Here is a 27,685-nt window from a genome sequence, read left to right as displayed (position 1 = left end):
GTCATAGAAAACAGACTAACCGTCTAATATGCACCCGTCAAAAACAAACAAAACTTTGCCCCACACAAGCAAATGGCTAAAGTTTTGCAAGGCTGCTGTAAACCTTTTTATTAGTGTTAGGCTTAGTGAAAACAATTTCTACAAAGTCTAACCTTTGGTTCTAAATTATGGGAAAATGTCCTTGTAAGCAGATTTGTATGTAATCATTTGCAGAGAACCTCAGACTTTATATTGGGTGTTTCTGATCAAATACAGCATTAGTGTCATATCGAGACAGGCCATTTCATGGGCAGCTCATCATCCTTCCTACTGATTACATTATGCTTTTACAAGTTGGTTTTGAGTAAAGCTGAGCAAGCCTTTGTAATGCTGATCCATAATTAGGCTTGTACGTCCCATAAAACTTTAGCAAATGTAAATGATTTGCATAAATATTCCTGAAGCAAGAAGTAAGAGCATGAATAGGCAAGAGTGATTTGGATTGTTTATATTGACCCTCTTTATGGGAAGGTTATTTCATACAAGCAGTTTCTTGTGTAGCTGGAAATTAGATGACCTGTTTGTATTTCATTGTAACTGCCCAATCTCAGTCACTGGGTTTGTTTTTTAAAACATTTCAGGGCTTCCTTGCAACCGTTTCTGCTGTTGGGTGCACAAATGACTCAGCTGTATAGTCCGCTCATGTAATGGTCTGTGTAATTTTCTGAAAATCTAGCCCATTGTTTCTAGGTTGGCAGAACCCTGAGAGGTTCAGACTGTAGTCACACATTTCAGTGAACCTCCAGCCATACACAGGGCTAAAATATCTCCCAAGCACACAGGGCATCATGAGCATTACTGCACCACCATAGAGCATCTCAGGCCACAGGAGAAATGGAGTTTTAGGGAGCAGAAATTCCCTACCTGCTCCCCTCTGCTCCATCCTGGTTCAAGGGATAGTAATTTTTTTCTGGCTTGTTTTACTGCGCTGGCTTAGCTGGTCTGGGGAGCAGGGGGAGCGGGAGAGAAGAACCAAGACTTTGTCCATTCCTCGGCCCTCCCCACCTCCACCCCACTCTGGCGGGGAGTAAGCGGGCATGGAATGTTACCCCAGCAGGCTTCAGCTCAAGTTCCAGCCTGCACAAGAAAGACACGGGGTCTGTCCATGAGGCAGTGGGAGAACGGGGGAGGATGTATGTCGCCTCCCCACCAGCCCCGTGAAACTTCCCTGGAACAGTTCATAGAGCCCTGACTCATATTCACTGTTCTATGGATGTCTGGCCCCCCCACCCCTTGCTCCGGAAGAAGCCACAGCCAGATATAGCTCTGCTGGGATTACACTAGCAAGTACTCCGTAACAGGGCTTCTGTGCAGATCCTGCAGATACCTGGAATCCTTTGAGCCACCTACCTTCTGCAGCTGTACCTCTGTAAGGAAATCACTGTAGCATCTTCCCAAGAAAGAAATGCCCTTTCACTGCACTGTTGTTGTTTTCATCAGGATGAACATCTGCCCAAAAGAACCTGTAAGGCACAGGTTGAGTTCAGCAAACTTGAACAGGGTTGTTCTCAAATTCCTGCCCATCCCTCGGCTATTTCATGCATGGGAAGGACTTTTTCATAATGCATATACCACCCTGGCAAACTACAGCATAAAACACATCATGGCAGTTTATAGCAGAGAGATTAAAATGTACTTCGGGGCCACAAAATCCTATGCACAACATCCACCATGCTGGTGATATCGGTAACATATATGGTCCCCTAACTCTGTGGGAGTTCAAGTGAGGTTCAGTATTTCACCCTAACCTTTTATTTGTCCTGTTTCTAATACTCCAGACCTCTATGCAGTGCCCACCATTATTTTTCATTTTCAAGGCACATGTACTTAAATCGTTATTTTGGTGACATAGTAACTGCCCAGACTTTTCTTGTTCAGATGATCTTCATTTGCCCCTTTTATTCCTCCTCTTTACTCTGCAGCTGTAAATCAACACACAAAATTATTAAAATAAAAAAAACCCCAAATCTCAGGTGAAACTTCAGGAAACAGAAATGATTAAGAATAGTTTTCAAAAGTGACTTTTAAAAATCAATTCTAAGTGCAAGATATATATTTCCTGTTGAACTAGCGCTGTTGTGACCACCTATTGTTAAAGAACAGCAATAAATTTCAATAACAACTTCTTATTCATATGATTCACTGACATATTTTGCCAGACAGCTAATCTGGCTTGCTTTTTTTGCCAGAGGTGTTTTATGCTGTCCATAGGAAAGGCATGATATGCTGCCCATAGGAAAGGTGTGACTGCTGTGAGTCCTCAGGAGAATTCTTTCTTTCTCTCCCTACCTCCCTTTCTGAGGAAGCCAGACTTCTGTAAGCTAAGAAAGAAGCATTTTTCCATGTGATAATCAGGGGACTGTTTCAAATAATATGTTCCCCTCACCTTGAAAATCAAAATGCCAGAAGGGCGTAGATATTCTCCCACTCCCCTCCTCAAAGCAGCAGGGGCTCCAATTCTCTGAAAGGCAACCGGAGCAAATTACTGTATTTTATATTCTACAGAGAGAGCAAGTGAACTCTGTTAAGGAGGCAGGGCAGTGCCCCTCCTGCATTCTTCTACATGTCAGCAACCCATTTAAAATGCAGTGGTTGGAATGCCCTGATGCCAGCTCTGCTGATTCCTATGCAAGACGGCTCATCCTAGCCTAGTGCACGGTAAAGGTCTCACCCTTACTGCATTGCTTCACACTGATCAGTTTTAGTCAATTAGGAATGGTGAGGGGAAACTGACTGACTCTTTGGGGTGGGGGAGAAGTAGATACAGGTACAAACATATTTCTGTTGTGTAAGCAGGTCATGGATTTCTCCAGCTCAAAACTAGATACATTTTTAATATAGATCAGTATGATTTAGCTTGGATGTCAAGAAGGATTGCTCAAAACCACTTTGTAAGGAGGAAAAAAAGTGCATATGTTTAGATTCCCTTTTTGTTTGACAGGGTAATAAACTCATCCAGCAGATGCAGATTATGGCGTACACATTTTGTATCATTTATCCAACCATGTTTTGAATCAAGAATGGCTACCAGTGTTATTTTTTAAAGACAAGGCTTGTGCTGTGTTATAATTTGATTATAATGGTGCTTGTCATTGCCAGTATAATAAAGGATCCCTCACATAACTGTTATAAACTTCATTTTTAGGACTATGTAATAAACCAGGCACTTTAACTGGCATGAGGTAATCCACAAATCCTAACTTGTTTAAAGAGGACTATGCTCTAGGAATTATTTTGGGGAAGTTCTCTGGTCTGTGTTATTCAGGAGGTCAGACTAGATGATCACAAATTATCTCTTTGGGCCTTGGAATCCATGAATCTATGATTACAAGGTCATAGATTCAAGGTACCTTTTAGTTTGCACCTGCAGCATCCACATGGGGGAGATACAGTGTAGCATGCTGATGTACACGACAATTCACACCCCTGTGGTCTGAACTGCGGGGCCATGTAAACATTAGTCTATAGACTTGTAGACGTTCACTCTATAGAGAAGAGACCATACTTTTTTCTGCTTTCTGATTACATATTTTTGTATTGTGCTAATTAAGGCAATATTTTTTAAGATGAGAAATGGTCAGGGTTTGAGGCCCTAATGAGATTAGTCAAATGTTTAGAACATGGAACTGATAGGAGTTTTGCATTCTGTTTCTGCAACTGACTCAGTGTGTGACTTTGGGCAAGGGACGTAAGCACGCTGTGACTCAGTTTCCTTATCTATAAAGAGGGACAGTAATACCCCCCCAACCTCACAAGAGTATCACTGGGCTGAAATCAGTGTTTGTAAAGCAACGTGAGATCCTCAGCTGAAAGGTTCTGTAGAAGGGACAATAGAAGGGTAAAAATCTGATGTTACTTAATTTCTTTATTGCAGACAATACCCTTCTGAGTATTTTGACAAACATTAAACCCTATTGAAACAGGTGCCTTACAAAAAAAGAAAAGGAGTACTTGTGGCACCTTAGAGACTAACAAATTTATTTGAGCATAAGCTTTCGTGAGTTACAGCTCACTTCAACTCCAGCAAAGCAGTTACACACAAGCTTAGTTTCAGACGTTTGTTTAGGCCTTATTGAAGGCAATGGGACTTAAATGTTTTTCTGAACATGGATGAACTATAATTGTATGTGGGTCTTGAAAGTAAAGCACACGTTTCAATGCTTTACTGAACTGGAGTTTGAAGCTTCTTAAAAAAATAACTCGCTATGCAAGGAAACTTAACACGTCCCTTGCTTTGCTAAGGGTATGTCTATACCTGGGGGGGGAGTTGTGACTCCTAGCTCAAGGAGATATATCCACACCAGCTCTGATCGAGCAAGTGTGCTAGAAATAGCAGCACAGCACCACGGCGGGAGAGCCTAGCCACCTTGAATACATACCTACCGTCTTAGACAAGAACTGTTACTAGCACACTAGCTCAATCAGGAGGTAGCCCCAAGTTACCCACTTCCTGACAAGCCCTCTGTGGTAGAGGTGCTATCCCTGCATGCCCCCTTATGGCACGGCGCAGCACTACAGCAGCTTTGCCTCAGTTTCCCCTACAGAGTCTTCCGGACACTTCAGTTATGGCTGTGTTTTAGCCTCCTGGCGAAGTCACTGAGAGAGGTCAACCCCTTCCAGGATAGCAGAGTCCCTAAGTCAAAGTCCAACATAAACACAAAGCAAAAGAATCTTTGGCCCTGCTGGGCTCAGCTTTTACCCCCTTTCCTTTCAGTCAGACCCCAGCTGCAGCAGCTTGCCTTCACACCCACCAACAAGTTCCTGCTAACAACTCTAACTAACAGGGTGGCCTTGGCAGACTGCAGTCTTCAGTCAGCTCCTGGCCCTACAGGCTTCTCACATGACATGGTTGCTGCTAGTCTGCGTGCAGTCCTTCCTCTTGGTCAGTCCCCAGTTCAGCTCACCCTCTCCTTCTAACCTCCCCGACCCAGCTGTTTTAGGTGAAGCAGGGCCAAGCTGATTGAACCCCGAGCAGCTCATTAATTCTTTGTGGCCAGTATGGGGTTTATATACATCATCATCAAAAATTGGAAAACGTCCAGCGGAGGGCAACAAAAATGATTAGGGGACTGGAACACATGACTTATGAGGAGAGGCTGAGGGAACTGGGATTGTTTAGTCTGCAGAAGAGAAGGATGAGGGGGGATTTGATAGCTGCTTTCAACTACCTGAAGGGGGGTTCCAAAGAGGATGGATCTAGACTGTTCTCAGTGGTAGCTGATGACAGAACAAGGAGTAATGGTCTCAGGTTGCAGTGGGGGAGGTTTAGGTTGGATATTAGGAAAAACTTTTTCACTAGGAGGGTGGTGAAACACTGGAATACGTTACCTAGGGAGGTGGTGGAATCTCCTTCCTTAGATATTTTTAAGGTCAGGCTTGACAAAGCCCTGGCTGGGATGATTTAGTTGGGGATTGGTCCTGCTTTGAGCAGGGAGTTGGACTAGATGACCTCCTGAGGTCCCTTCCAACCCTGATATTCTATGATTCTATGATATTCTATGATCACACTTCCAGTATATGTTAGAGTTAATGCATCCCATTTTGAATAACGTCTTGATGTCCAGTATGGTAAAGTATCTAAGGGCCTGATCATGCAAGGTGTACCTTGCCTCTTAGGTAGCTACGGTGATGATATTTCCCTATGCTGAATATGGGACACCTGGTAAAATTACTCTTATTTAAGTGAGTTCAATGGCAATCAATCAGAACTGTGCAGTATGAACGTTCAAATTAACATCAAATTGACTGAGCCCCTGTTAAAAAGAAATACTGCATAGTTGGATTCTTTTTATTTACTTTCTTATCTTTAAGGCTTTAGGGTTCATATGGGGAGGGGTGATACACACACACTCCCGTATACCTCTCTCACACAGGGAAGGTGATTAACCAATCCGACCCGACACTCCCTGCCCGGCGCAATCCGCCCTCCATGCCTGGCTGGGCCCCTGGGATGGACCCGCCTCTCCTGGTACCTGGCACTAAGTCTTCTGGAAGCAACATGGGGGGAGGCACTCAGGGTCACATGCTCCACCCCTAGATTTGTGCCAGGGCTCACACCAGAATGTGGCCAGCAGCAGCCTTTTGGCACTGTGCAGAAGGGAAGGGACTGGAGCTGCTTCTAGCCGCAGGGGAGGAGGAGTGGGGGAAGGGATGACCTGGCCCGGGTCTTTGCAGAGCTCATCTCTCCCTCCACCCCCATCCATGGTGGCTGAGAGCAGCTTGTCCTTTCCTGCCCACACAGTGTTGAAAGGCAGCTAACACCTCCAGGATGTTGCTGGTCACTGAAATAACCCAGCTGCCTCCTGTCCCATGGCTACAGCACGGGCAGGAAGGGGTTAAGCCCTAAGGATGCACTGTGCACCAGGGCCCAGGGAAACTGACTGCAGGGGTTTCAGCGAACCCGGCCAGAGACGTGGCTCAGCAGAGGAGGGTGCCTAGGGCACGGAGCAGCCCCACGTTCTCTGGGGGCAGGACCCAGGGCAGTGGGGGCCGGTGAAGATGGTTCTAAACCCCTGCTTGGGGAGTTGCTGTGCAGCCCGCAGGCCTGGGGTGTGATCAGGCTGGAAATCGCTTCCCCTCAACACCACTCCGGAGCTTAACTGAGGGGTGGAGAGGCTTCCCTGTGCCAGCGCTGTGCAGGTCTTGGCACGTGCAGGGTTTGGCTCCTCCTGGCCATTGCCTCAGCCAGAGGGTCTTCAGCTTTCCCAGGGCACCAGCCCAGCCAGAGGCAGCGGGGGAAGGAAGGAGCCTGCCAGCCAGGCTGTTGGTGAGCCGAGCGCTCCGACCAGGGGCTGGTTCTCCGCACAGCGCTGGGAGCAGGATGCGCCCTGCCGAGGGCAAAGCAGGGAGAGGACAGCGAGAGGGGGAGCACATAAAGGGCCGATGGGTGGCAGCAGAGATGACACGTAACTGGCTGCCGTCTGGCACCTGCCCACACTCACCAGCCACCGCAGCTCGCAGTGCGCAGACAGCACTGGCCGGAAATGGGACCAGGGCGGGGGGGCGGGGACACCCTGCTGGCCGAGAGCCAGCACACAGCGGGGTCTGCGCTGATGGACCAGCAGGGGGACCAGCCAGCCGGCCCTACGTGCTGCATCTTTGCACCACCACCAGCCTTGAACACCCATCCCCATAGTCGGCCACTGGAAACTTCCCCACCCACCCACCGTTGGTAGGCTGGTGAGCAGGGATTTGGCTGCAGCAGGACCTGCCAGTACTGATGAGGGGAAGACAGAAAATATGGGACAATTTGCCTGTTTTAAAGAAAAAGTCGGGACACCTGCAGGAGGGCTTAAATATGGGACCGTCCCTTTAAAAAGAGGACGTCTGGTCACCCTGCTCTTAGGAGACTCTTGCACCATGTTTTGCAGGATTATGCCCAAATGTATAGTGTAAACTGAAGTATTGCTTATTATTTGTTTTATCTTTTCCTCAAACTATGTTGTGTCTATTTTGGGCTGTTTTTCTCCTAGTGATAAAGCGGGTGTATACATTTTGCGGGGTTTTTTAGTTAAGTAAGGAAACAGAACATTTCTGTTAATCCATTTCCAAAGTTTGTGTTTCTTAATAACATCGATAGGTCTGCTAGAGGTCTTAGCGTATCTTTCCCTGATTGTTCCAAAAATGTCTTAATCGGAAGTATTCGCACATTGGTAACAATAAGTTAGCTAGCTCTCTCTGACCCAGAGAAAGTAACATACCATTCATACAGATCTATTCAAATTACATTATTCCTGCCTCAAATCCAAAGAGCATAATTTGACTATTCAATACAAGAGGATATATGGGATTGTTATAAATTGGTGCCAAGGGGCCCATAGTTGGAATATGGTTTTATTTTTCTGTTAGTTTCCAAATTGCAAGAATGCGCATAATGAATGGTTATCTAGTCCTTCTGTTTTATCATTTTTTGAGGGAGAAATAGCACATGTTGCAGACAGACTTGGCCTACATGCTCAGGTTCCATAGCAACCCAGTGTTGCTGTGGATTCATTTTGTACCAATCAATTAGAAATTTTGCTCTGGCAGCCAGAATGAAAGCATATGGGCCAAATCCTGCTTGCTTTACTCAGGCACGTAATCCCATTGGCTTTAATGGGATTACTTGGGTGAGAAAGTGGGCAGGATTTACCCCTATATCTTGGATTTCCTTCTTGCTTTAATTTTATTGGATTATTTATTTATTTATTTGTATTACTGATCAAATTTTATTTTTTGGCTTTTTATCCATCCATGAAAATGTAGATAATTCTTTTTGATGAGGCTGTCAGATATGTTTGATTTATATACATAATAATTGTTGATACGTGTAATATGAAGTGTTTATATGCCCTGTATAACAAGTCATACAGCTGTGAGTGTAAATGGCTGGTACACATCTTCATCGTGTAGCTTGTACAATCCTCTGTTGCATCCATATGCATAAGATGGGGTTTTCCAGGACACACAGCAATACATGCCAGTGACCTGCAAATTGCTGCATGATTTCAGTTGAATCTTTCGTATTAAAGGTCTGATCATGTACTGCTTAAGGCACGTGTAACTCCCACTGAAGTCTGTGGAAAGTTTAGTGTGTAAGCAGTAAGGGGGCAGACGATTAAAATCAGTGTTGTCAATGGGGGGGGGCGGGGTTTCCCCACGTTCTTCTTTTCACTAACCAATATGTCAGTATCAGAGAAAATAAAATCTAATGAACTACAGTATATTGTGTGTGAGTGTGTATAGTATAAAGTTATATGTATGTGTATATATATAACATTAACCATCTGACATAAACTGACAAAAATGTAGACATTTTGAATTTAGAACTTCTTTTCAGATCATTATGCCTACTGGTCAGTCTTATTGGGCTCTAGATATAATGTATGATGGTATGTGCAACGTGTACTGCCTGACCTAGGCACAGCGAGGAGAATTTGAGGCATATTGGTGTTACCCGGGTGAGACCAGAGAATCATTATACTCTCGGATGAACTCAAACGGAAAAAGGGTAAAAGACAAGAATACCATATCACCCATTGGCGAACACTTCCACAAAAGGATCACTCCATATCTGACTTCCCAGTCCTTGTCCTCAAAGGAAACCTGCACAGCAGTTTCAAAAGATGAGCCTGGGATCTTAAATTCATAACTTTGCTATTCACTAAAAATCATGGATTTATGGCGTATTACAACAATCTGTAACCCATTAACGCCCCCGTGTGTGGTCCTGTGACTGCAGGGGTGTTAACAGGCCACTTCATATTAAAAGGTCCTTTAGAATATGTTAACTACTGAAGATGCCACAAGTACTCCTGTTCTTTTTACTTATGCTAAACAATCTGTTTCACCTTGTATTTAGCTGTGACACTCTGCGTACCTTTCTCAGACCTAAGCAGAGCTCTGAGTAGCTCAAAAGCTGGTCTCTTTCACCAACAGAAGTTGGTCCAGTAAAAGATACTACCTCCCCTACCTTGTCTCTCTAATATCCTCTCAATACAGCTACAACACCACTGCAAACAACATTATGTTTAGTAAGAAATACTGTGCAACCATGATGTGGCATGTGTTTTTGTTATGGTCAAGTAAAGCTTTTTAAAAACATTTTTTTAAGAAAGTTTGACAGAGTTTTCATGCTGATTTTTCAGCACTGAGTAATTTTGATGGATTTCTCATGATCGATTTCTCTGTTTGCCAGAAGCTGGGAATGAGCAATAGGGGATGGATCACTTGATGATTACCTGTTCTGTTCATTCCCTCTGGGGCACCTGGCACTGGCCACTGTCAGAAGACAGGATACTGGGTTAGATGGACCCTTGATCTGACCCAGTAGGGCCATTTTTATGATGATTTTTTAGTATTTGGAAAATGTGACAGATTTATCATTATGACTTTCATATGAAGTGTTTCAAGGAAAAAATTCATTGTTAAATGCATTGTCCTGTATTTTAACTTATTATATGTCTGTGTTTATATTCCCTGTTTTTAGTGATGTACTGCACATATTCAGACATCAGGCTTCAATAAATATAACAGCCTTTCTTTTAGTCACTTGGGATTTTTGATTTGACAGTTTTGTTTGAAAATTTGTTTGAAATATTTTTATTATCCATTAAGTATTAAGATCCAGATCCTGCAAACTCTTTGCAGTGTGTTTGCAGAACTGGGGCCTAAAAACTCACTTTGGGCCCAATCTAACTTCTTTTGATGTCAATAGGAGCTTTTCCTGAGTCAGGAGTGGCCCTATATAAATACTACTTATTATACTGCCTCTCTCTTGACTTCATGAAATTATACTGTCTGGATTTACTTTTATTCTAGCCTGTTGCTAGTCAGTTTCATTGGCGTGCTGACATGCACTAGCACATCACTGCAGCTTGAGTCTTTCCTGCCCCCGTTTTCTCATGTGAGTAAGGGCTCTTTGGGTTATAAACAGTACAGGGGAATGATTAAATCCAAACCAAGAATGGTTCTGAATAATTGTTAAGAAATCACAAAAGCATATCTAGAGATAAATTTAGTAAAAAGTAAAAAAAAGCCTAAATTGGGTGTTTAAATTTGTTGATAGTGTACATTTCATTAGAGACCCACGTTCTACATTAGATTGGAAATTGCAGGATTTATAAGAAGCACACTGTACAACATATTCATATTTAAGTGTATGTATATGTGTGTCTATATATATACATAAATATATAGACATGCATATGCAGTGTGTAAATTCACACACCGTGCATATGTACACAGATATGTTAATAAATATGTGCAGTATGTCCTGTTTTTGAAAGTCCCCCCCTCCCCCACTGTGCATGCTTTCTGTTGATTTTCCTTGTGTGCCTTATAAATTTTTATTTTTCTGTCTGTGTTTGTGTTTGTGGTTCACAGGTCCTCCTTTGCATTGTTCATCCGCTTCATCAACCCCTATTGAGCAGTCCCCCTCCCCTCCCCCTCCCCCTGCAGCCAATGAGAGCCAGAGAAGGTTGCTAGGCAATGGTGTGGCCCAGCCAACCCAGGACTCTGACTCTGAGGAAGAGTTTGTCCCTAATTCATTCTTAGTTAAAAGTGGCTCTGGAAACCTCTGTGTACCTGCCAATGGTGAGTTATTCTCTCTACCTACTTTACTGCTTGCTTGTCTTACAAGTTGTGTGGGGGCCTGTAGGATGCAGGTTTGGGTTGCCTCCTGGACTTTGAATAGTAATTCACGCTGTCTTTGATGACATTCTGCTTCAGTTTTACAGCCACTGTGTGTGTTGTTTTAAACTCCTTGTGTTTCCTGTGGATTGTGTCCCGGTATCTCTGCTGAACGAAGCGTTGCTGTGTTGGTTGGAACAAATCACCTAACTTGAGACAGCACCTGAGCCCAGCTCTGAAATGCTGATTACGGCTGAGGCAGTAGCTCGGCTCAAATGTCACACAACTTCACGTTAGTGTTTTCGCTGCGGGTCTGTAAAACTTTCTGTGTAAATTCTGTGTGTCAATGTCAGGAACATTTCCTTTCAAATGACCAGTTCGGAGATCAGATGGAATTCAGGCTTTGTGAAACGTTTACTTTGATTGAATTGTAAACAGGCCAGGGGATTGTGTCCTGGAGGACTTCAAGACTATGAGAAACTTTTCACTGGGTCTGCTTTTATGGTTTCGCTGGGACTTCCACTCTCAGACTGGTACAGATGCGAGACAGTCTCAGTGGCTGCATTATGAGAATACAGGTTTAAAAACTAATTTCTAAAGCCTCAGCCTGCATGTTTTAACCCAAATATGAGTTGTGACAAGTGACATCAGCGTGTTACCTTCACACGCACAGGCCAGAAATAGGTTATGGATCCAAATTTCTGCAGGTAGCCTTGATAAATTTCCTAAGGGCAAAATACAAAAGCAGCAACAGGTCTCTATCCTACTAGCTACTGAAAGCTTCCAACTCCCACTTACCTTAGTGGGAGTCACCCAGGAAAGGAATCCCACTAAAAGAATGAGGATGTAAAGGAATGCAAAGGAAATAAAATGATTTGCTTTACAACTTCGCATCCTAAAGACAATGACTTGTAAAAAGGGAGACAAAGCTAATTGATAAAGCAATGTTAAATTCGTCAAGGACAGTGCAACCTGATGCAGTGCAGATACCAGCAGTGAAACAACAATGGCCAGTCAGCCCACTGCTATCCAGCCAGAGTGATAACTGCAGGAAGGTCTGATTTATGGGGGTGAAGCCATTCACAGACATCTACCAAAAAAAAAAAAAAAAAGTGAGAGAGGTTTACAGCATCTGGTAACAGCTTAGCCCCATTTCTGTTGAGCTTTTATGAAGGTTTCCTAGCATGGAAAGGGAAAAAAGTTTGACACTGAATTAATTCCTCCCCTCCTCACCCTCCTTTTTCTTCTCTTTCTTGCATTTGCTATGGTAAAAACTTGAGGGCTTTTCAGTGGAGAAGGTTATCTTTCATGAATTGTCATCATAAGGAGAACAGGGGGAAAATACAGAGGTGCATTCATTCAGGAAACTGTTTAAAATTCATATCCTCCTACCTCCCTTCAATCACTAGTATAGTCAAGCTTGCAGTGGTGTAGATGACCCTTTAGTGTTCACTGTAACACAGTGATGGTTGGAGACAAAAGCTGCCCAATCTAACATCCTCAGTAATTCTTATATGAGCATAGTCTGTCTATCTATCTGTCCATCTATCTGTCTCGACACCCCCTCCAGGTAGAGAGAGAGAGAGATTAAACCCCTTAATCTCTTCTTTTACTAATTAACTGAACAACAGAAAAAGCATTGTTCAGAGTCTACAGTGAGTTGATGACATTATTGTATTATTGATGTGCTGGTGAGTTAGTGAGACTTTAGGCTCTTCAGCTGTCTGCTTATTTATACTCCTCTCCTTGCATCAGTTTGTCAAGGCTTTACATTCCCCAGGGCCTTCTTTGTGTGTAAAATTCTGCAGGTTGGTAATAAATATGTCCCACACAGAGACAGTGTGTCTGGGGTCTCATTTGCTTGGTGACTCGAGTTGTTCAATAATGAGAGGTGCAGGTAAATCCAGCACATTTGTGACCTGCTACGATGTCACCATCACTCTGCTATCAGCAAAAAACAAAGGTGACCTTTGAAAGCCTCATTGACTTATTATGCATCCTATCAGCCCATAATCTGGGAGTTCACCTGAATGAGAAGCACAGACCATACAAGTCCATCATGTCTAAAATGCTAAGGCTCTTCTGACCCCTCGAAATTGATTTAATTGCCTTGGTTCCTTAAAGTTCTGTTTCTATGAGGCTTAGTCAGCATAGACTTTAAATGACAAAGGCAGCTCTTTATGTCCCCTAAATGGGGAAAATTAGTAAAAGCTTATTTTGGTTAGGACTAAGTTTAATATAGTTAGAGCACTCATTCTCTGGGTATAGTGGCTGTCTCAACAGCAGGACTGCCTGAGAATGCCTGGCTAAGGATTTGTGTTGCACTTTTTAATTGATCCCTGCTAGGTTTTCTTTCCACAGCTGTGTAAACTCAGCTTTAGAGGAGTCCATCCAAAGTAAGTAACACCCATGGAGCTGCTGTTCCAAATCCCCATGTAAATTGCAAATATAATGCACATGGAACAAAAGGTATTTTTGAGGATACATTAGATTATTCTTTATCTGAGTTCCACTCCATCGAAAAAGGTACTAATGTAGTAGTATTTTTGTGAAAATGTTCAACTAAAATTTCAAATTAATATTGAAGAACTAAAGTAGTAGCTAAAGACCCTCAGATTTTCTTTCTTCAACATTTTATTTTTGTGCTCCATATATTGCAAACCCATCTTTTCTAATTAAAATCAAAGAGTAACCCCGTATCTCTGTTATTAATAGAAATTTTAATAACAGAAAGAATTTTCAAAATCACTTTTCACTTTGCTTCTTATTCATGTGAACTCCCAGATTCCTATGATCTTTTAAGCCATATTTTCCAAAGTGACTGGTGATTTTGGGTGCCTGAATTTTTGGGTGCCCAACTTGAGAGACCATAAGAAGTCCTGATTTTTGGATAGTGTTGGGTGGTCAGCACTTTCTGAAAATCAGGCCCCTTTAAGGTATCTCTAATTGGGCATCCAGAATCACCAGTTAGTTTTCAAAGTTTCTCACCTTTAAGACAATCTTAAGAAAAATCAACTACACCGACATGCTGCCTAACAAGCAAAGAGGAACATTATGAGATGCCATAGTCAGAAATCTGTCTATCTGTGGTACTTATATGGCCCCCATAACTATAGTATCTGAGGCCCTTGCAATCTTTAATCTGTTTATCTTCACAACACCACTTTGAGATGGGGAAATGCTGTTATCCTCACTTTGCAAATAATGGGAACTGAGGTACAGAGACACTAAGGCCCAGATTTTTAACATTATTTAGGGTTTGCTGTGCTCGGCATTGCAATACCTAACTGATTTAGGAGCCTCGATCTCATGAGAAATAGGCTCCTAAATCAGTTAGACATTACAATGCTGAGTGCAGCAATGCCTAAATAGCTTTAAAAATTTGGATCTAAGTGACTTGCCCAGGAAGTTGCAGAGCAGGGAATTAAACCTGAGTCTTCCAATTCCCTAACCACTGGACATCTTTAGATATCTTTAGGTTTTTTGTTTTTATGAGGTATACAAAGCAGCATAGGCAGATAGGAAGGATAGATGAAGATACAAGAGAAAAAAAACATCTGCATAACCTGCCACATCTGTTCAGGAACTAAGATGGAGGCTCACATTTTTTAAAGTCACCTCTGATTTTGAGCCTCTCACTGTCTGAGTGCTAAGCTTTAGGGATCATGGGACAGAGCACATACAACTCCAGTGGAAGTCAATGAGAATGGCAGAGGTCTAAAGATGTTATCCAGAATTAGGCCCCAATCCTGAAAGGTACTCCACATGGGTCTGTGTGCCTGTAGAGAGCCCCCCCTCATGAAGTCATTGGGGCACTGTGAAGGCTCAGAAGTCCATCTGTTGCAATAATTTACAGGATCAGGGCCGTAGAGGCCATGTTTGAAAATCTGGAACCAAATGTCTTTTTGAATTCTTCCTGAATATTAAGCCTTTAGTACATCACTGTTTGCAATGCTGCTTGTCCTTGCTGCCCACTCCTTTGCACCAGTCTTGTTTCATTTGCTGTCCGTGAGGACATTACTTCACAAATAGCAACATCACACCGTCTGCCTATGTCACCCAAGGTGAATGTAGAAGAGTCCTAGAAATGTCCTAGAAAAGCTAAGGGTAGGATTCGCTCTGGCACAATGTTATTATACCTTTAATGCCAACAGCGCATTCAGTGCTGTGCAAGACATAGACAACATAGTCCCTGCCTCAACAAGGTTTTGCAATCACTGAAGTCAATGAGACTGTTCACAGCATAATGTTAAGTATATGTGTTAGTCTTTTAGGGTCAGAGACTGAGGGGCTGGGGCAGCTACAACTGAAATCAGTGGGACTCTTTCCATTGACTTCAGTGGGGTCTGGATCAGGCCCTACAAGCCTCCCCTCCTTCAAATCAATGGCAAAAATGTTCTTTCTCTTTAGAAAGTTACAAGAAAACCAATGCTCTTCCCCTCACCAGCTGGCTCAGTTCCTGTAGGTCCCCCAGTTTTACTTAGGATTAATTTGCTCCCCCTTTCCAATTCTTCTGTCTAAGCTAGGTGCTGGGTCACTTCACAGTGTTAACACTTTCCTAAAGCCTACCCTTTGGTCACTTTGAACTGTGGGAATACAGACCGGAGTGGCTTCACAGGTTGCCACAAGGCTTTGTTTTCCCATCCCTCCAAGCCGCTTGCCTTTTCTGGGCCTAAGTGCAGTGTAAAGAGTTCACTCAGTTTAACCCTTCGGTTACATTGCCAGCTGTTACAGTGCAGCTGAGGGGAAACCGCTGTTGTGTGTTCACACTGTCAGCTGTCTGTGCAACAGCGTGTTCACACTTGCGGCACTTGCAGCGGTATTCGGAGTGGTGCACTCTGGGCAGCTATCCCACAGAGCAGCTCTTCCTCTTCTGCTGCTAAGAATTGTGGGAAGGCGGAAGGGGTCACAGGGCATCCTGGTTCCTGTCCCAGTGCCCCGTGATGCATTGCTTTGCATCCCAGAAATCCCTGTGCTTCCGTTCGCATTTGGCGCCATCTTTCAACAGTTTGTGTACTGCGTGCTCTGCCTCTTCGGTCTGCAGGAATGGATCCTGCACTGTTGACCAGTATGCTGCTGGCTCTCACTAACACGTCATGAGTGGCAGTGGAGTTATTCCTTAAACTACAAAGGCAAGAGGAGTTCGACATGGATCTTGCCACACTCAGTAGCTACGACACGAGATTGCTTGTGGCATTCACGGAGATGCTGACCACAGTGGAATGCCGCTTTTGGGCTCAGGAAACAAGGATTAAGTCGAGGGATCACATTGTCATGCACGTCTGGGATGATGAGCAGTGGCTCCAGAACTTTCGGATGAAGAAAGCCACCTTCATGGGACTGTGTGATGAGCTCGCCCCAGCCCTGTGGCACAAGGACACGAGAATGAGAGCTGCCATGTCACTGAAGAACCGCATGGCGATTGCACTGTGGAAGCTGGCTACTCCAGACTGCTACCGATTGGTCACTAACCAGTTCAGAATCGGAAAGTTGACTGTTGGACGTGTGTTGATGGAAGTGTGAAGGGCCATTAATCGTATCCTGCTTCAAAAAACCGTGACTCTGGGCAACGTGCGTGACATTGTGGATGGCTTTGCACAGATGGGTTTCCCTAACTGCGGAGGGGCGATAGATGGCACGCATATTCCAATTCTGGCACCAGAGACCGAGCCACCTAGTACATTAATCGGAAGGGGTATTTCTCTATGGTTCTCCAGATGCTTGTGGATCACCATGGGCTTTTCAGGCTGGTCTGGAAAGGTGCATGATGCATGCATCTTTCGGAACAGTGGCCTGTTCAGGAAGCTGCAAGCAGGGACTTTCTTTCTGGACCAGAAGATCACCGTTCGGGAAGTCAAAATGCCCACTGTCATCCTGGGAGACCCTGCCTACCCCTTAATGCCATGGCTTATGCCATAAACGGGAAACCTTGACAGCAGCAAGGAGTGGTTCAACAACAGGCTGAGCAAGTGCAGAATGACTGTTGACTGTGTTTTTGGCCGTTTAAAGGCCCGCTGACGCTGCCTATATGAAAGGCTGGACCTGGCCAATGACAGTATTTCTATGCTTATAGCCGCATGCTGTATGCTTCATAATATTTGTGAAGGGAAGGGTGAAAGCTTCACTCAGGGCTGGATCGCTGAGGCTCATCGTCTGGAGGCTGAATTTGAACAGCCAGAGACTAGGGCTATTAGAGGGGCGGAGCGTGGGGCCATAAGAATCAGGGATGCCTTGAGGCAGAAATTTGAAGCTGAAATCCACTAATATTTGTTGCTATGCTCGGGAGTGCAGTGCTTTTAATGCTAGGAGGTGATTGTGATTGGTGCAGATGATGCACTGTGAAGGTTTAAGAAAATTGCCTGTTGCTTTGCAGGGCTCGGTTTACTTTCAGTTAATGGAATAAAGATCGCTTTCAAACCAAAACAATTCTTTTACTAAAAAACAACAACCGAAGGAGAGAGGCAAACAAAAAAATGCATCAGCACTGTGGGGGATGGGGGAAGGGAGGGTCCCAGGAGGAGGTGGGGTCCCGGGATGGTTAAAGATTTGTGTATGTCCAGGTATCATATGCAGCCTTGTCCTCTGGAGTACAGTGCAGTTGGTACTGTACTTCAGCAGGGCTAAGCTGCAGAGCTATGGGTGTTGCGTGCGGTGGGTACTGAGAATCTGCAGTGCTGGACTGTGCCGGGGGAGGAGTGGAATGCAGCGGGTACAGACTGGAGCCAGGAGGTTGATAAGAGCGTGTTGGTGGTGTCTGGGGAGCGCATGGGAAAGAGTTTTGTGACAGCGGCTGCAGGTGAGGGTGGGCACAGAGCTGTTCAGTTTGCAGTGCTAGTAATGCCTGGAGCGTGTCCGCTTGGCACTCAATAACATTTAAGAGCCACTCCGTGACTTCGTTCTGGTGCACCGTATTCTCCTTTTGGTCCCTTTTCTCTCTGTCCTGCCACTCCTTCAATTCTTGTTTTTCGGCCACAGAGTGCATCATGACATCATGCAGGAAGTCCTCTTTAGTTCTTCATGGCTGCTTTCTAATTCTGCGCACCTGTTCAGCGGCAATAACAAAGTGGGAGGCTGGGCTCCCAAGGTCATATCTGTGAAGCCAAAATGAAACATTTTACAAAGCAGTATTGTTTGCAACACACAGACCACTGATTCAGTGATTTAAAACACAGCCACTATTCACATACCTGTCACTAACTGGCTGACCCCAGGCAAGCACAGATGAGCCACAAGACCCCCAAAATGGTGAGTAACTGCAGGGGCAGGGCAAATCAGTGTTCCAGGACCATACTGTACACTGGGCACGTGGCTCTTGGGGAGACCCAGCACTGTAGTGGGGCCTTATAATCATTCCTGTCCCCACATTTTCCACAGGCTGTGTTCATTATGGAAGATACCTTGCTCCTGAGGATGAGCTGGGAATCAAAGGAGGGTCTTCTCCAAGACTGGGGGCTTCCGCCCTGGCCCTTATGAGGCTCACCTGTGTGCAGCAATGGCCCCCCCCCACCACCCCCAGTGATGGCAGAGTGGCGTGGGAAAGTTACCCTTAATGGGGCAAGAAACAAAGCAGCTCTGCCAAAGAACCTGCGGCAGCGGATTGCCCAGTATCTCCATCAGAGTTTCGTGGAGATCTCTGAGGCAGATTCCTGAGAAGTGAGGGAGTCAATCAACACGCTGTTCCACTGTTCAGACTAAGCATGTGGTGGTACTTGCATCATACAGACACAAGCCTGCTTTCTGCAACCTTTCTGCCCCCAACAACTCACTTCAGCGATTCCCAGAATCAAAGCCACTTACCAGGGGTCTCCTCTCCTGTTTGCACTTCTCCAAGCTCCGACAGCTGTGACTGGCTAGCCTCCTCCAGGGTAGAGAAGAGCTCCTGGCTGCATGCATCTCTGACCTTCGAGTTGTCCTCTGCCTCTGGGTCCCCCTCCCCACCACGTCCTAGTCCAAGATTTCCTGCTCCTGGCTTGGTCCACTCTCGACTGGCACGCAAGCCACTGAAGTATCCACAGTGACCTTTGCAATGGAGGTGGGGTTGCCACCGAGTATCACGTCCAGCTCTTTGTAGAACCAGCAGCTCGTGGGAGCAGCACCAGAGCAGCGGTTTGCCTCCCACCCCTTGTGGTAGGCGTTCCACAGGTCCTTCACTTTGACCCTGCACTGCAGTGTGTCCCGGTCACAGCCCCTTTCTGTCATGCATTGTGAAATCTGTCCGTAGGTATCATAATTCCTGTGGCTAGAGCGCAGCTGGCACTGGACAGCCTCCTCTCCCCAAATGCTGATGAGGTCCAGCAACTCGGCATTGCTCTAAGCGGGGGATTGCCTGGTGCGTGGAGCAAGCCTGGCCACCTGGAAAGATGCGCTGAGACCACTGCACGCATCACTGAGCAAACAGGAAGGGGACTTTCAAAATTCCAAAGGAATTTAAGGGGTGGGGCTCATGGTTGGTCACCTGAGGACAGGGCAGTAGTGTTCCAACCGATGACCAGAGAGGCGAGAACAGGCATTGTGGGACACCTCCTGGAGGCCAATCACAGCATTGTAATCGACCAGGGTGGCTACTCTGGCACCATGGCGCTGCAGCCCTGATGCAGAAAACTGTATGCCTCTCGTTGGGGTGGGTTTTTTTACAGCGCTGCAACTGCACAGTTTCTGCGCACTAGGTGGCTTGGCAGTGTGTACACCTCAGGAGTTACACCACAGAAAGCTGCTTTACTGCGCAGGAACTTGCCAGTGTAGACAAGGCCATAGAGTGTATTTATCTGCAGTGTTTATCACTGAGGTGCTAAAGATCAGAAAACTTGTTTCCATCTCTAATTTACCTCCCCAGTCCCTCTCCCCTGCTCCCTCAAACATATCTCCTTAGCCCCTGCTACAGCTGGCGAGCCACAAGTGGTCACCCAGGTCCCTCACACGTGCGAGCTAAAGGGGTAATTCATTTTAGCCTCACTCATGGCTTCTTAGATCCTCATCTGGCACAAAGTGGTGTTGCTTTATTGAAGTCAGTGGAGCTGTGCCAATTTATGCCAGCTGAGGATCTCTTCCTGAGGATCATATTAGTTAAAGACAGAAAAGTCTGTTATTATCATTATTATATTATTTATTTATTATTTGTTTCTTTTAGCACCCAAGATGTGTAAGGCACTTTCCAAACAGAAATACGGCAGATTCTCTGCTCCAAGGAGATCACAGCTTCAGATGCATCTGTGATTATTATCATTATTTTTCATGATATCTTTAGATTCATGAAGGTGTTTTTGGTGCTGTACTAATGATATACAGACAGTCCCTGTGCCACAGAATGTCTAATCTTAGCACCTGATCCAAAGCCCACTGAAGACAACTGAAAGACTCTTATTGACTTCAGTCTGTTTTGAATCAGGCCTTGTGTCTCTGAACTTGCAGATACAGGTGTGCTTAAATTTAATAAGCATGTCCCGTTGAAGTCAAACATCCATCTTTTTAACCATGTGCTTAAGTGTTCACAGAATTGTTGGCTTAAAAGATAGTCACAAAGAAAATAGTATTCAGTGGGGGAACCCAAAATAAAGGAATAATTGAAGGATTTAAAACATAATTGTACTTTGCGAGACTCTCAGAAGTAGTGAATGTTGAGGGATTTGAATGAGAGAACTTTTGAGGACTTCGATAATGTAAATAGTAATAATTTATGTTTTGCAATCTAATTATTCATAATAAATCCACATTATATTAAATCTTCTTTCATGTAAAAACTAGAGTCCCCCTCCCACTACACACACACACACAAAGAAAGACCCACAAATGTAGAGTCCATTCTCTGTCCTCACGGTGAGTGCACAGGCAGCATGTCCTGATATTCCAGTGTTTCCCACTGCATTACATGTATTCAAAGTAAATGAGAATTAGGCTTTGCTCCTATGTAGCATCTTACATCAAAGGATCACGTTGCCCTTTAGAAATGTATATTTAAATTAATCTCCCAGCTTCCCTGTGAAGTAGACATGATTCATGACCTTATAAGATGGGAAATTGAGGAACAGGAAGCCCCACCACTTCTTAGAGTATCATAAAGAGAGCTCGTTTTAAAAAAAACAAAAAAAACCCAAACAAACCTAGAAAAATGTTTGAATGATGTTCTTTACTGTTTAATTTTTATTTATTGTGAAAAATATGTTTTTGATCAATTTTTAATTTATCATTTTCCATTTTTGAAATAAGAAATATATTTTAATAATTATTTTTGGTCAGCTTAGTCACATGATCGGTTTTGTTTCCAGACCTTTTATTTCAAAATTTAAATGCAATTTTTTTTGAAAATTTCAATAAACATTTTAAATAAAATATTAGATAAAAAATTTAGTGAAAATTTTCAAAAAACAATTTTTGCCACACAAAGTTGATGTAGAAAAAAAGAGTATTTTTGCTCTATCCCATTCAAAATATTTTGACTAGAGTCACTAATTTTGAGTACTTCAGCTGTTGTATATCTAACCTGAGGCACTTGGGACTCGATTACTAATGTTACTGAACATCTCCATTGCTCAGTTACTTCACTGAAGGCATCCCAGATTGGTGGACACATCTGAAAATGTGGGCCTAAGAGATCTGCTAAAAGTTACACAGTAAAGGAGTTGCAGAGCTGGCACTAGAACCAAAGCCTCTTGATTCCCAGCCATTTGTCTTTACCATAAGACCATTGTTCCTTCAATCAAGAGAAGGGCCATAAACTGCCAGGAATGAGGAGGATCAGACCTGAGCTCTTTCCTTCTCCAGTCCCCCTACCAAAGGGGTGAGGGGGGGATAGAGCCTGTCCTGCTGAGTTTTTCCTCCCATTCCACGCCTGCTACCAATGGAGAATGATTATTAGACAGGGCTAGCTTGTGAGCTGCAGAGCTTTTATAGGACATGGAGCCCTAAGTGGCTGCTTAAAATGAGATGACCTGTTTAAAACTGGCAGTTGTTTGGCTTAAGAATGAGCCAAAAATAAGAGGCAGTTCACTAAAGTCATACGCTCTAGGGCCTGATCCAATCCCACTGAAGTCAGTGGGAGGCTTTTGGTTGATTTCATGAGGTTTTGGATCAGGCCCCTGTTGGAGCGAGGGTCAAATCCTGACCCCACTGAAGTCAGTGTGTTGTCAACAAGAAGAGGGTTTGGTCCAGAGTGAACAACCTGAATGGTGAATGCACAGAAGGTTGTTTTCCTGCTGATACTAAACATCACTAATGGAATAAGAACAAAGTTATGACTGTCACATTCAATGTAGGGGAGCAGTAAAATGAGATCTATCCAGACTAGTAAAGAAACACACTGAAACAGTTAAAGCAGATTTATAGCATTGTAGCTGTGATAAAACCATATCTCTGTGTAAGTAAATTTACAGAGGAGTGTTTTGGGGTTTTTTTTGTTTAACACAAGCCAGATTGAAACGTGTACACGACAGAGTCCCACTCAGAGGAAACACAACTGGAACAAATTATATGCATTCAGATTTGTTAAACTGAATTGGCAGCAGAAATATTCCTAGTAACCTGAGCATTACAGCAGCATTGGTATAGTTAAAGTTATGTCAGCATTTTCATTAAAAATCCCTGCTTTCACGGGTTTATATCTGCAGTAAAAATTCATTGTGGGCTGAAACTTGACAAGCTGTATAGGGTCTCATCTCAGGAGAAAAAAAGATTTTTACAAAATTGAAAAAATAACCAACCCCTATTTAATGGCTTAAAATATCAGAGCACAAACAAAAATAGCAGTGTTTTGGCTTTGATGTATGTCTATGTTCAAAAACTGCTTCATTTCTTTGAACGTGTAACAATTAAATGCTCAATAAAATCTCACTCCAAAGACGGAATTAATCGCTATGGTATTAAAGAGAATGAAATATTAATGTATGGGGCCAATTTGTTACTTACTCACCACAGGATCACCAGTGTTTTGACCTACATCAGGTCATGCTCAGAGAAAGAGATTGCTGGGAGACTCCTGACTAACATGAAACACGGCTCAAAGTAGAATAGATCTCATTGAAAGATCCTTCTCTGAACAGCTGAAGAAGTGTAATAAAGAGAAGGCAGTGTTCTCTAGTGGTTGGAGCAAAGCACTGGGAGTCACAAGTCATCAGAGATCCATATCTGGCTGTGCCACAAGACTTACTGTGTGACCTTGGGCAAGTCACTTCCCTTAAACAGTCTGTACCTCAGTTTCTTCATCTGTACAGTGAGAACATAGAAAGTCAGTTGCAGGACTGGGAACATAATCCATGCGCTTGATTCTCTTCTCACTCCTTTTATGGCAGTGTAACTCAGTTAGCATCATTGAAGCTCCCTCTGATTTACATCAGTCAGAGTGAGAGGAGAATCAGACCCCCACGTCTCTTTACTCCCAATCACAGGGCCCTTAAGAGTCTAGATTATTGTTTTTGTAAATGTTTCCAAATTCTTGGGTGAAAGGTACCTATACAAGTACCAAATATTACTGTATTATTTAACATATCTGAGCCTAGACCTGAAAGGGTTAAGGGCCTCCTGGGAGGGTGCTATGTGTTCTCAACTCCCATTGGGTTGAGTGTTCTCTGCACCTGGCAGAGTCATCAGAAAGCTCTTTGAGACCTTCAAATAAAAGCCACTATAGAATGGCAAAGTATTGTAAAATAGTGTGAAGAGTTTGGTGACTATACACTCACAGCTGCGTCATGTTTTTATTGTGAAATTGATCTCCAGTTGGGAAGGAATTCAAAGTTTTTGATACCTTCCTCCATTAGTTGTTTTCAAGGCAGAAGCCTCCATTTTAAAACAACTCTGAGGCCTTTGAACTTTATTTATAAACTGAAATTTGCTAGCTATTGTAGGCCACTGATGGATTTGTAAGAGGGAAGAAGCCAGGAATAGCTTTCCCTCCAAACTATCTGTTCCATAGAACTAAACATCCAATAACTTCCCAGGCTCAGGGGATGTATCTTCCCCTCCTTTCTATTATTTTCTGTGGTTTGCACTGTCATTTGCCATATGTATTATGACACACTATTAATCTCAACCTACAGCTTGAATTCCTTCATGTGGCTCTCTCCAGTTAAGAAATCCCCAAATAAATCAGGGATATCTTTACATATCAAGGATGAAAGCTTCTTCTGAGCTTTGTTTTGTCATTCCAGTGTCCCATAGACCTGGGATCTATTCCTGCCTCAGCCACTGATTCCTCATTCAGCCTTGAGGAAATCACTTAACTTCTCATTGCTTCAGTGTCCCCATCTTTAAAATGGATGTATTGTAATAACAACCGCTTACTTCACAGGAAATGTGAGATTTATTACATTACTGTTGTAAAGCATCGTGGAATTATCAGATGATAGGTGCTATATATAATCCTGTGTCCCTAATATGCATGTTACTTATTACTGTCAGTGGGTGTTTTGCTGTGGTATTAGGCTCTGTATCATTATATGTATTATTACAAATCATTCAGCCAGCCAAACAATTAGGCTTTAGATCCTCCCACACAAGTGGAGAATTGAGTTCTGTTGGCAGGGTTCAAAAAGATAAGGTGGCAACACATGCACATGAGGCTGAGGAAGAATTTGGAAATATACAAGTGGCAGCAGCACAGAATGGGTGATGTAGGGCACCACTATTCATAGAGATTGTGAATTCCTGCACATGGAAGTGAAGAAAAGTAGAAAAGATAAATTAACACAAAACAATGAACACACCCATAGCGTCTTTTCAAATGCATGTTGCTTCCAGATGTAAATCTGCCTCTGCAACACACACAGCAACATTTTAATATGTTGGACGTCTTGAATGAATAGATGGCACTGATTGTTTTACTCCTTTTTTACACTTTACAGTTTTATTCTATACCAAGATTTTTGGACTTGCAAAAAGGTATTATTGCAATAATACACTTTTCATACTTGAAATTTCTTTATTTGTATGATATAAATTTATTACTTTAAACAAAAAAAAAAAGAAAAAGAAAAAACAACACCACATGTCTCATTAGCATGACAGCTATGATGGTGGATAGGATATCTAATAAATAAAGTACTCCAAGACCTTGGAGTGCTTCATAGGTAAAGCTAACAACTACAAAATCAGTGATTTTGATACATTAGATGGTAATGAAAGAAGCCCAGCACAGAAGTGGTGTGATCAGATGATTTAGTTATAGCTGCAAATCTGATTGAGGTGTTGTGGCAGCATAAGGGAACACCGAGCATTGTATAAGAAATTCAGCATTAAGCCTCTTGCATTAATCTAGTCTAGTGGTGATTCATGCCCATGTGAGGGTTGTGACATTGATGTGGGCTACAGAGTTGCTTATCTTGGCAAATCTAGATCATGTAATTTTCAGACCTTAACTCCTCCCTTAGCACCAGAGAGTCTCTTATCACCCTACCAATGCAAGATTGCTTCTCACATAGTAGATTTTGCAAGAGTTTTGTGAAGTCTAGTTTTAAACAATAGGACTTCTGCCACTTCCCTTGGAGGCCTGTGCCACAGCCTAATATAGCTCAGATGTTTTCCATGACAGTTGATCTGATTTTTTAAGACTTATCTCGTTACTCCTACTTGTACCATCCAAGCTATTTCTCACCTTAAAGTTTGAAGGATGCAAATTCTTGTATGAAATTACCAAGCCCCCACTCCACGAGGTAGTTGCTTATCCAAATTATACATATTTGCTTCATTTGTTCTTTCCTCATAAAGTACTGCCTGATCATTTTTATTGCTCTTTGAATTACATTGTATTTCTATGCATTTCTACTATTGCAGGTCAGTGCAGGATGATACTGTTCCATATGTGGTGTTAATACTTGGAGAAAGAAGGATCAGAAAAGGATGAAGGGTCAGGGTCAACATGGAATTCCATTGTTTTGTTCATTTTATACTATTTTTTAAAAGAAAAAATTATTAGGATCAATACAAAGAGGTAGCAAGTAAGAGAACGCATAGCCGACATTAGGATCAGCATACTGTATACTAAATTAGAGGCATCCTTGCAGTATTGACTTGTCATGCTTCCGCTGCACAAATGAAACTTGAAACAAGTGGTGGGCTCAAAGTGTAATCACTTCCAGCCAAAATTTGCTCCAAGGTACCAGACCACCCCTCCCTCTCTCACGTCAGTCAGGTCAAAATATCAGCAGTTCTTAGCACTTACGTAGTTCTTTACAGAGTTGGGTAAGATCTGTTATATCACCAACAGATCTCTCCAGAAACTTGTTCCACATAGTGCTTTTCAATAAAAGTAATATTTCTATTACTCCTTTCCTTCTAGGATCTCTAAGTAATTAGCAAACATTGATTAAACCTCTTGACACCTCTGTGAATCAGATCAGTATTATCCCCACTTTACAAAGGGGGAGAATGAGGCACAGAGCATGTAGGTGACTAGGCCTTAGGTCACACAGGCATTCTGTGACAGAATCAAGAATCAAATTTATCTGCCCATAAATCCAGTCCCCTGTTTCCAACCACTAGACCATTCCCTCTCCCAGAACAGTCAGAGACACATAGATGTTGTTTCAATAAAACCGATTTAAGTATCAACAAAGAAGGGTCACAGTGCATTTGATGGAATCAGCCCAGATCGTGCTTTTAACTGACCATTTCCCCAGCCTGATTCCACCAGTTGAAAATGGCTCAACGGGAGCAGGGGTTTCTTTCAGAGCTTAGTTCAATTGCATGAATTGTCTCTGTAATAACGAGCAGTCCGTATGGCACCTTAGAGACTAACAAATGTATTGGGCCTAAGCTTTCGTGGGCTAGAACCCACTTCATCAGATGCATGGAGTGAAAAAAAACAGTAAGCAGAATATATATCATAGCACATGAAAAGATGGGAGTTGCCTTACCAAGCTGGGGGGTCAGTGCTAACGAGCCAATTCAATTAAGTGGAAGTGGCCTATTCTGAACCGTTGACAAGAAGGGGTGAACACCAAGGGAGGGAAGATTACTTTTGTAGTGCTAACGATGCCAATGCAATCAAGGTGGCCAATTTCCAACAGTTGACAAGAAGGGGAAATTACTTTTTGTAATGACCCATCCACTCCCAGTCTTTATTCAGGCCTAATTTGATGGTGTCCAGTTTGCAAATTAATTGCAGTTTCTCGTTGGAGTCTGTTTTTGAAGTTTTTTTTGTTGAAGAATTGCTACTTTTAAGTCTGTTATTGAGTGTCCAGGAAGATTGAAGTGTTCTCCTACTGGTTTTTGAATGTTATAATTCTTGATGTCTGATTTGTGTCCATTTATTCTTTTGCATAGAGACTGTCTGGTTTGGCCAATATACATGGCAGAGGAAAACCTAGTCCTTTTTGTCTTTACATGAAGTAATTTACATCGGCCAGTACCTATATAGGCCCAAATCCTGCCGTTCTTTCTCAGACAGTATTCCCATTGATTTCATAGTCTCTTAGGACCATCCATAACCGCACTGACTTCAATGGGATTTTCATTGGAATAAGGACTGAGTAAGAATTTAGGATTGTACCAAAGACTGTAAGCTGTATCTGGAACAGTTTTTCCATTTCTTCCCTATAAACTCTTAAGTATG

The 27,685-nt window shown here is 43.2% G+C and overlaps 1 protein-coding gene across 2 annotated transcripts in view; it reads left to right on the top strand.

Moving 5' to 3' along the window:
- The window catches only part of TENM4 (teneurin transmembrane protein 4), a 2,219,108-nt gene that overhangs the window by 1,874,825 nt on the left and 316,598 nt on the right, over window positions 1-27,685 (top strand). For both annotated transcript variants that reach the window (XM_074955672.1, XM_074955678.1), the window contains one exon: window positions 10,903-11,112. In XM_074955672.1, the coding sequence (XP_074811773.1) occupies window positions 10,903-11,112 (210 nt within the window). The remainder of the gene's footprint in view (window positions 1-10,902; window positions 11,113-27,685) is intronic.

The sequence above is a fragment of the Natator depressus genome, chromosome 1 (assembly GCF_965152275.1).
Source record: "Natator depressus isolate rNatDep1 chromosome 1, rNatDep2.hap1, whole genome shotgun sequence".
Taxonomy (NCBI): domain Eukaryota; kingdom Metazoa; phylum Chordata; order Testudines; family Cheloniidae; genus Natator; species Natator depressus.
The sequence above is the reverse complement of the archived record's forward strand: the minus strand, read 5'-3'. Positions and strand labels throughout refer to the sequence as shown.